This window comes from Chenopodium album, chromosome 1 (genome assembly GCF_948465745.1).
Source record: "Chenopodium album chromosome 1, dcCheAlbu1.1, whole genome shotgun sequence".
Lineage (NCBI taxonomy): Eukaryota > Viridiplantae > Streptophyta > Magnoliopsida > Caryophyllales > Amaranthaceae > Chenopodium > Chenopodium album.
The window spans coordinates 60,334,960-60,345,629 of record NC_137834.1 but is presented as its reverse complement, the minus strand read 5'-3'; the positions used below and the strand labels follow the sequence as shown (position 1 = coordinate 60,345,629).

The following is a 10,670-nucleotide window of genomic DNA, read 5'->3' as shown; positions in this document are numbered from 1 at the left end:
AAGTAATATATGCTTCTGTTTTCATAAAAAAAAAAAAAAAACTCCCTCTATATTAGGGTGCTTGACCTCTTTTTGTTTGAGGTTGACTTGGTATTACTAGGAATAGTCGATTTTGACGAATTCGGCAATTTCACAACCACAACGCGGAAGATCGCAAGGAAGAACAAATTCCACGTGCATTTGTCAATCTACGCGTTCATAACTTGATACTGCTCTTTCAACACCTCACTATTGTCATCGCTAACAACATTAAAAATTTAGTCAATTTCAATTTCAAGTCAACTCAACTTTTCTTGCTTTAACATCCCCCCTTCTCAATTTTAACAAAATTCAGCTACCAATTTCTTTCTTCAATTTATTTGTCTATTAATTTATTAACTGTGGAAAAGTCAGCCAACTTTTTCCTCAGAAACTTCAGATTTTCAACCTACTTTTAATATTATTTTAATTTTTAGTTTTATTCCATTTCTATGGAATTTCATTGAATTTCTGAATCAAAATATGAAAACCAAAGACTTCATCAAGAGCATGATGAATCCTTTTAAATTCTACTCTGATAAAGGTACCTACAAAAAAAAAAAAAAAAAAAGAAAAACCCTTTTCTTTGTTTTGTTATATTGACTGTTAAGATTAGTACTTCATTATTTGTGATCATAGCTTAATTTCTAAGTCTTTTGTATGTTTTTTTTGAATTGGGTATTTGTTAGAAGGTTCAAAAGAGGCAGATTTGCAGAAGATTGCAGCACAAGAGCAAAAACAATTTTCATATGAGACATTAATCAAAGCAACTGATAAATTTCATTCTTCTAACAAGCTTGGTGAAGGGGGTTTTGGTCCTGTTTTTAAGGTATGTTAGTTTTGTTTATTCAAGTACAAAATTTGGACCAATAAGTGATTCGGTAAGGGAGTTGTTTCAGCTTAACTAGAGGTTTCGGGTTCGAGCACAGGGAATGCTCCCCTGGCTTGAACCCGGATCATCTTGATTACTGAGTACTGAGTAGGATATAGTTAAATAAAAATTAAGTATGTAAGGAAATTTTGATTGCTAAAAATAGAAATTTGGTTATACCCAAGTAGTGAAATTGGGAAATTTTTGTGGTTGTAGGGTAAATTGTTGGATGGAAGAGAGGTGGCAGTAAAAATGCTGTCACAGCATTCAAGACAAGGGCAGAAAGAATTCGTCAATGAGGCAAAGTTGTTAGCTCGTGTACAACATAGAAATGTTGTGAATTTGTTGGGTTATTGTACACATGGTGAAGATAAACTCCTTGTTTATGAATACGTCTCCCACGAAAGCGTTGACAAGCTTCTATTCAGTAAGATTTTCTGTCAATTTGCAATGAATTTGTCTTGTGTTTAGGCTCCGTTTGGTTTGATGAGAAATTCTTAAAATGATTTTCATGGAAAACAATTTTTTAAAGAAGAATACAATTGCTAAGTAGTTTTCCCTTGTTTATTTTCTTACACTATAAGTTATGGAGACAAGGAAACTAGGAGTGGAAGGGTGAGGATGATTGGATGAGAGGAAAATGGTGGTAAGGAGGTGGGAGGAAAATATGGCTTCCACTTGCTTTCATTTCGAGAGGATAATGATTTCCATCCCCGAGAGTTATTTTCCACCATTGGGAAAATTATTTTTTTACCCCTTTACAAACCAAACAAAAGAAAATGAGAATATGCATGGAAAAATAATTTTCCTGATCCAACCAAACACTCCTTGATTGTGAGGTAATTTTGTGATGGTTATTGTGGTTGTTAGTTGTCATGTTACTAGTTCGTATTATGACATTTCTTAACTACATTATGCTCATTGTATTTAAAAAATGGTTTATCAATACTCATCACAATTGAAGAAGTATTTAGTATGCTTTGAGCAATATACTAATTTGAAATGTTGGTTGGTATTGCTAATAAATTCAGGAAACTGGAATGTTTTCTTGGACATTCCAATATAGTGCATGCGACTCTTATATGGAGTAGTTTAGTTTGAGGGAGTATTTATATTATGGCCTTTAAAGGACATACTAATATGGTGATTGTGAAGGTGAACAGAGCAAAATATTTTTTTAAAAATACTCATATATCTCAACTGAAGCAATCTCTGTGAATAAGAGGGTAAAATTACAGCAAATACTCAAGTTTTATTCAGCACTAGTAATAGGTTATTTTCTAGGGAAACGGCTGATTCTTCCATCATTAGTATGACGGTAAAACCCATAATCCAGGTAACTTTTGGAAACTTGGTTTGTTAGGGAAGGGTATACCATGGCTTGCCAATCTCCATTGCTGGACAGATGATGGAATGAATGTATCCAATGTTTCCAAGACCAGTTTGGTTGGCATGTTCGTGTTATTGAGAAAAAGGCCTTTTTATGAGATCGTTTGCCTCTTTTGCGGATAATAAGTATTTTAAGGATGACAACAAGTTTGATCCAGGCTTAGGAGAGCTTATTTGAGATCTTTTGGACCCTGTGTAGAGTTCTCTAAGGTCATGAGGAGGTATTTGCAATAAAGGAGTTGTCGGAACAAGCAAAACACCCTTCAATAAACTTCCATAACCATAATATGTAGCATGCAAGAAGTCAGCATGGACACCCAAAGTTCATGCTGGGATACTCACGGACTGAAACTGGAATTTTTTTTTAATGACTTTTGATTTGAGCCATTGGATGAAAGCTTGAATGGTTCAGATTTAGTGTGAATGAGGTTTTTCTCTCTTCTCTGAGATGTTAGGCATATTTCTCCGCAAAGCATGCTCCTTAGTTGTCGATAATGTTAGAATGACAAAACCCAAGCTCACGATTCAAATTTCAAAACAACTGGGTGAGCTTATGAATTAGATTCTTGTATCTCTGGTGTTTATCCTGGTTTAAGCATCAACCTTAGCTTGTTCTTCTAAATTGATGGATTATTAATGAATCTTATACCCTTGAAAAGTTTTCTTATAATCTTAGATGATTACACTATATTATCTTGCTTAGCTTTTGTATAGATAGTTGTTTGACTGCTACAATTTGTTTCTGGGTATTGAATGCAATTATGGCCTTCAGATTATTCTCTTGGATTTTTTTGGAAGCCTTTGATAATTTTACCTTCAGTTGTATTCACATTTTGATCTTCATCTTTATGTCAAAAGAGTCAAAATCCTTCTGGATTATACCAATGCAAACTTGAAAGTGCCTCGATGAGAATGTACTTTAATAAAGAAAATTTGCAGAGTGTAATTGGTAAATTTGCTGATCATTTTACTTTTACACCTTTGCAAGCATGAACCTTTTACAAAGTAAATTATGCATAGAGTTCGGGAGAAGTAAAATATACATTGTTGAAAGCATTAGTGTATCAGCAAATGGTGACAATCTTGACCTTATTTAGATTTTCATTCTTGATTGATCTGGTTACTACTGGCATAATTGTTGGTGCAAGGAGATTGTATCAGTGCTTGGTGTAGTCATCGAGCTCCTTTTTCTGGCTTTTGCTCCAATTTTGAAATTCTAGGAAGTTAACGATTGCTGGTTAGGAAATCAGAGAATTTGGTGATTTTTTGAAGCCTTTTGGGTAGTAAAAAGCTGTATCTTGGCGCATTATATGTGTCAAAGACAAGGAAATGGGAGGGATATAGCACCGCTTGATATTGTGGGAGCGTATGATGAGATTTAAAAAAAAAAAAAAAAAAAAAATCTGCTTGTTCTCTTACAACCTTAGCATGTATTGTGGGAGCATGATGAGATTTGAAATTTTTTCTACTAGTTCACATACATCCTTCAGGTGGGGTCATATGATTAGTTTTGTAAATTTTTCTGCTAGTTCACATACAACCATCAGGCTGGTCAAAGTTTCAAAACTATCATGATATTGAAGATGTAAAGTTGTGCACTTATTGGATTTGGTGTTGTACCCATTGTACTTCAACTTTGTGGTAATAATAGAAGTCATGACTTTTTGACTGTATGTTATTCTAAGTTCTGTATACCAAATAATTGATCCATAATACGTATCTTTTTCTAATTAGTTTTCTAACATTGTGAAGCATTGCTTTCATAAGGCCTGACATAATTTATGAATCCATGCTAAACTAACCGTAGCAACTTCTAAAAATGCCATTGTTGCTTAGAGTTGCACTTATTTAAATAAAACTGCTTCATTTTATAGCCAAAAAATTGATATAATACTGATGGTGTCTGATGCAGAACCAGATAAGCGTCAACAACTTGATTGGAAGAAACGGTATGAAGTTATAGCAGGTGTAGCTAAAGGATTGCTTTACCTTCATGAAGACTCACATAGTTGTATCATTCACCGTGACATCAAGGCTAGTAATATCTTACTTGATGATAAATGGATCCCTAAAATTGCTGATTTTGGCATGGCTCGCCTATTTCCTGAAGATCAAACACATGTGAATACTAGAGTTGCGGGTACCAAGTATGTCTTGCTATTATAGAGTTGTTTTCTCCCAATGTGGCAATGTTCTTGCTCTCTGACCTGCAGTTTGTTTGATTGAAACAGTGGTTATATGGCTCCAGAATATGTCATGCATGGGCATTTATCAGTGAAGGCCGATGTATTCAGTTTTGGAGTTTTGATTCTTGAGCTGATTAGTGGTCAGCGGAACTCTTCATACAATCTATCCCTTGATGCCCAAAATTTACTTGATTGGGTAAGTTATTGGTTTTACAAGTCAATCTATTTAACAAATTGTTCTCCCTATGATCCTTAATATTGGTTGTTTGTAGTTAGGTATTTTCTATCATATTTGTTGTTAGTTGGATTTGGTGTTTAGTTAATAAATTAAAAAAATGACATTTTGTAATGTATTCAAATTATCAACTTAACTATGGTTTTGACAGCATGAAGCCATGAACTGACATATAATTTTATATTGGCAGTACAAAACGTTTTATGTTTTAGATCAAAATCAATCAACTAAAGCTACTAATATTTTGGATTAGAGGGAGTTTTAGAATTGCCAATTCGACATCTATTAAGGAGTTTAATGAAATATATGATATTCATTTTATTTAATTATGGGTATGAATCTGTCCCATTTTTAACTTGTGATTCATTGCATCATTGTATGCTGGGATGCATATGAGAAAATACGATCACGGGTTTAAAGTAGAAACTGTTGTTTTTCTTCGGTGACGACGATTAATGAACCTAGGCTTTAGGATGCACCAAGAATTAAGCTGCATGCTGTTGCCAAAATCTGGTAGAGTTTCTTCACGCCTACAAAACTTATTTTTATTCCAGCTAACCTTTTTGGACTTTCCTAGTCAATATTGCTCACCAGATAATCATTTGACCTAAATTTTGTAGATTATTTTTTTATATACAGTATGTTTTTTTTTTTTTTGTTTTTTTTTTTTTTTGGAAACCATTTTATATCTTATTTGTGACAATTTATTTCGTGAGTTATTATGTGGGGATATGTTGGTAGGTGGCTGCCGTCTACTTTTTGCATTCTTTGACGTCTGCATGATGTAGCAGAGTTCATTTCAATTTTTGCTTATTTTCAAGCTTGGTCATTGTCTCATTGATCAGGTAATCTCTTGAAAAATATGAGCCCTGTTTTCTTAAAATATACAAGTACTTCATCCGGTTTTTTATTTATTTTTAATCTATCATTTGGATTTCTTCATTATTCACACATCTCTCACTAACCATATTTTGTTTTTTATGCGAAAAAAAGTAGTCGTATTTTATAAAATACTAAATATAGATTAAAGATAAAAATGTCCAAAGTTTTTGTAGTGGTAAGCGTGAAACTCTATTGCAATTTTTTAAAAAAGAAGGTACTCTTTCCATTTCAAAATAATCTCACAAGTTTAGATAATCTAGCAACTACGGAGTATATTTATTTATCTATTTTATTTTATTTTATTTTGTGGGAAGGTGACAGGGTGATTCAGATTTGTGACTTTTGTTATGGAGTTAAGAAATTTTTCCACAAATATTTATGGCCAAAATTGTATCTATTTGGATAATGTCAACAATCAATCAATCAAAGCCTTAATCCCAAAAGTGGGGTCGGCTAACATGAACCAAATTTGATTATTCCGTGTAGTCATCAACATAAATCTTTCTCCTCCATCCCTTACGATCCAAAACTTCATCCTCACGTAAATCCATGCACTTCATATCCTTCCTCACTCCTTCCAACCAAGTCATCTTTGGTCTCCCTCTTCCTCGTTTAATCCCTCCATGGTCCTCCATAGTAGATCTCCCAGGCATAAAACCAAATTGGTTATCTGAAATGCTTGTGCATGCCCTCAACCTTTGTTCAATCACCCTTTCCCACAACTTCATAGTATGGCTCATAAGCTTAATTCCTCGATAGTTAGAACAATCTTGAGCGTCTCCTTTGTTTTTATAAACCGGGACCAAGGTGCTCTTCCTCCAATCTTGTGGGATCCTTGTAGCCGTCCATATCTTGTTGAAAAGGTTTGTTAACCAATCAATACCAATCTTACCCAAACACCTCCACACCTCTATCGGTACCCCATCAGGGCCAACCGCCTTCTTAGGTTTCATCTTCCTCAGTGCAATCTCCACCTCTACTCTCCTAATCCTTCGCACATACTCCATGTTGATTTCTTCATCACTCATAGAGGTATCTCCTATCACAACTCCATTACTTCCATTAAATAATTCATCGAAGTACCCCTTCCACCTGTCCTTGATGCCCTCCTCTTGCACTAGGACCATTTGGTTCTTATCTTTGACACACTTCACCATGCCAATATCCTTCCTTGCCTCTTGTCTTCTCTTTGCCATCTTATAAATGATCCTTTCTCCCTCCTTGGAATCAAGCTTTTCATAAACCTCCTGATATGCCTTTTCTTTTGCTTGGCGAACAGCTGCCTTTGCCTTACTCTTAGCCTCCTTATACGCTGCAAAGGTTTCATCACTCCTACATTTTCCTAAGGCTTGATAGCATTCCCTTTTTTGCTTAATTACTGCTTTCACCTCTTCATTCCACCACGAAGTATCTCTCTGTACCGAAGTTCTTCCCCTTACTTCCCCTAAGACCTCTTTGGCCACTCTTAGGAAACAGTTCTTCATTCGTAACCAAGTCATGTCCGGATCCACCTCTCCATCCCAATCCGCTTCTTCAATTACCTTTTCTGTAAAAACCTTAGCTTTTGCATCCCTTAGGGTCCACCATCTTATCCTTGGTTCTTCTTGTCTAACTTTTTTCTTCGCCTTCTCTTTCAGACGAATAGTCATTACCAATAGCCGGTGTTGGGTGACCACACTCTCCCCTGGGATAACCTTACAGTTTATGCAACTTTGTCTATCTATGCTCCTTGTGAGCAGGAAGTCTATTTGAGTTGCATTTGCTCCATTCCGAAAAGTTATCAAGTGTGAATCCCTCTTCTTAAACCAAGTATTAGCCAAAATTAAATCATATGATTGGGCAAAATCCATAATAGCTTCACCACCGGCGTCCCTCTGCCCATACCCAAAGCCTCCATGGACACTCTCATAGCCATCTCGGCTCGCCCCAACGTGCCCATTTAGATCCCCTCCAATATATAACTTCTCTGAGTGGTGGACACCCTGCACCACCTCGTCTAGGTCCTCCCAAAATTGTCGTTTCTCTTCTGCATCTAAACCCACTTGGGGAGCATAAGCACTGATAACATTCACAATCTCCTTGCCACATAGCAACTTCAGCCTTATCAACCTATCGTTCTTCCGATAGACCTCGATCACCTCTTTTGCCAACCTCTCATCGAGAACCACACCAACTCCGTTCCTAGCTCCACCATTCCTTGTTCTGTGGCTCGTTTCTTGCCCAACATACCATACCTTATACCCCAAAACCAAGCCTCGAGCTCCTTCTCCTGTCCATCTTGTCTCTTGGAGGCACATGATGTTCACGCGTCGTCTTTTCATTACTTCTACCAATTCTGCTGATTTTCCCGTAAGAGACCCCACATTCCAAGAACCAATCCGCAAACTAAATTCTTTTCTCCCACGCTCCCTCCTGATCCCAACTCCAAGCCCTTGATTATTTGACACCACAATTGGGCAATATGGCGCGTCGCTTCTGGGCGACGATCTAGCAACCCTTACATACTTATCACTGGACCCGGGTCTGGGAAGTGCAGCGCGTCGCTCAGTAGGGAACGCCCCAATGGCACGCCCTTGCTCATTTGACACCACACTTATTTGGATAATGTCAACGTAAATATTATATTGATGAACAGTCAAGTGGGGTATGGCCGTATGGGGTTTTACTTGTCAATGTAAAGATTAATTTTAAAATAATGGCCACAAAATTATTTGTCAAAAATACCATTGGGAAGTCGGTCTTTAATGATATGCAGCATCGTACCATACATTTCGATATTTTTAGATTGGCTTTCATACTGAACTTGCTAAAGAGTAAGGATGAGTAAAAGATGGGCTGATGAGCTCGAGCTTGTCATTGTATTGCCGTCTTTTTCATGTTTTTGATGTGTCGAGAGAGCTGGAATAGCAAAGTAAATGGCTAAGCCAAGGTTCTATAGAAACTTGGAAGTTGGAAGCGATACCAAATTGTGTACATTTCTACATTCCAACTACTGTAACCATCATACAATCAGTTATTTGCAGAAATAAAATGTTTAGTTGTTGACCACCACCATAATCGTATATATCCTCTGTTCATTTCTTATATACTGGAAAATGCGGGCAAAATTTTAAACATTACAGTGTAAAAACTACAATGTTAACTCCTGTGTAAAATATAATAGGGTAAATTTTGGTTTGGCAGGCGTACAAGCTATTCAAAAAAGGCAGAAGTCTGGAAGTTCTGGACCAATCAATAGAAAGCACGGCAGATGCAGATCAAGTAGCTCTATGCGTTCAAATAGGGCTGTTATGCACACAATCGGATCCTAATTTAAGGCCATCAATGCGTCGTGTAGTGGTTTTGTTATCAAGGAAACCAACGAGCCTGGAAGAACCAACCAGGCCAGGCTTCCCTGGATCAAGATATCGGAGGTCACGGAATCCAGGTGGATCATCCTCTCATACTGCATCTTCGGGTGCATCTTCCACAACTAGAACAGATCACACCTCCAGTACGATGAGTGTTACCAACACCACCACCCATACTGCTAGGAGTTTAGGTTCAGATCCTCGTGGTAAACGGCCTATGCAACCGAGTGAATAATAATTTTCGAGGATAAATTAGAAGAATGATTGGGGTTTGTGATTCTTTTAAAACTTTGTACATACCAATTTGTTTGTATCTTATTTTTTTGTAATGCCATCTAGGAATGTAAATGAAGATAGGTTGAAGGGAAGGTGGACTATAATCACTATATTGTTCATCGTGATCATCACAAGCTATGAAATTCATTAAATTTTCTTTGTTTTTTTCCATCTAGAGAGGTATATAGCTTTCATTTATTTTTTGAGGGAAGGTACATAACGAAATATGATTTGAAACTTGTTTTTTTTGTTTTCTATTGGTATTGAAATTCCGAAACTCTAGAGTGACAGCTTTTATTGATGAAAATTTTATACAAATCCGTACAGCTACAATGCTTTTTACTCCCTCCATTTCATAATACTAGATGAAGTCCGTGCATCATTGTTTGAAACTTTAAAATCTCATTTGTCAATTTTGCTTACGTGTCAGTTAAATTATTTAATTTTAAAATAAATTAATAATTTCGTATTTAATTGGCTACCACTAAAATTTATTATCCTACGTTGCGCGTTGAAAAAATTAAATCCTACGCGGCTCTATAAAAACTTGGGGAAAAACTCCCCTTTATATATATACAAGTTTTGTGCCCGTGCGATGCCCGGGTTGTTTATGAAGTCGATTTAAATCTATACAACGTGGCGCGACACTTAAATTTTATTTTATTGAAAATAAAACTCTAAATTAACAATTTTATCCTAAAATTCTATCCAAATTTGATTCATAATAGAATTCTAAACTAACTTTTTTATTTTATGAAGTGTATTTAAATCTATCCAACGTGGCGCGACACTTGGCGAAAAGTTAGAATGCTAAGTGTCGCTGCCTCGTGACCTGGCTAAAAGTTTAGCTTTATATATTAGTTATATGATATATTAGATTAGTTTCATATACTATTTTGGGCATTGATGACACGACTCTAAGTAAAGAATTTCCTACGACCTTAAATTATAGATTATGACTTATGCTTTCCCAAAAAAATAATAAAAAAACTTAAATAAGGTAAGCTAATTATGAATTATTTTGTACTTTAATGTTATATTTCAAAGTTTCTTCTTTTCTTATTTTATGTGATTAATTCAATATGAGACTAAGGGTCTGTTCACTTCACCTTAATTTCAGTTTAGTTTTTTTAGCTCAGATCAGTTCATTTCTTAATTTCCTTCTCTCATAAAATATTCATTTCAACTCTATTCTATTTAGTTCAGTTCAGCTCCAATTAGTTCAGTTCAGTTCATTTTAGATCAGTAAATGTGAACATGCTTTAACATTATGAAGTAGAGGGAGTAATAATTATTGTACCGATTTACAAGTAATTTTGTAATATATTCCTAAATTAATAACAAGTTAGGGAAAGAAAGGAAAAAAAAAAAAAAAATCTTAAAAAAAATAATAAAATATAATAATAATAAATAAAATTATATGCTTATCTACGTCCGTAAAGGTCTACTTTTTTATAATTGTC

At 35.4% G+C, this 10,670-nt stretch overlaps 1 protein-coding gene across 2 annotated transcripts; it reads left to right on the top strand.

Annotated features, from left to right (window-relative positions):
* The first annotated feature begins 173 nt into the window (after positions 1-173).
* LOC145556755 (cysteine-rich receptor-like protein kinase 43) lies at positions 174-9,378 on the top strand. 2 transcript variants are annotated; one of them, XM_081618413.1, is made up of 6 exons: positions 174-562; positions 711-847; positions 1,106-1,316; positions 4,191-4,425; positions 4,510-4,660; positions 8,765-9,378. In XM_081618413.1, exons 1-6 carry the CDS (start codon positions 502-504, stop codon positions 9,164-9,166), a joined length of 1,197 nt encoding a protein of 398 aa, XP_081474539.1. In that variant the 5' UTR covers positions 174-501; the 3' UTR covers positions 9,167-9,378. The 2 variants fall into 2 exon arrangements, with proteins under 2 accessions (XP_081474539.1, XP_081474532.1); XM_081618406.1 differs by having other exon boundaries at positions 176-562; positions 708-847.
* The last annotated feature ends 1,292 nt before the right edge of the window (positions 9,379-10,670 follow it).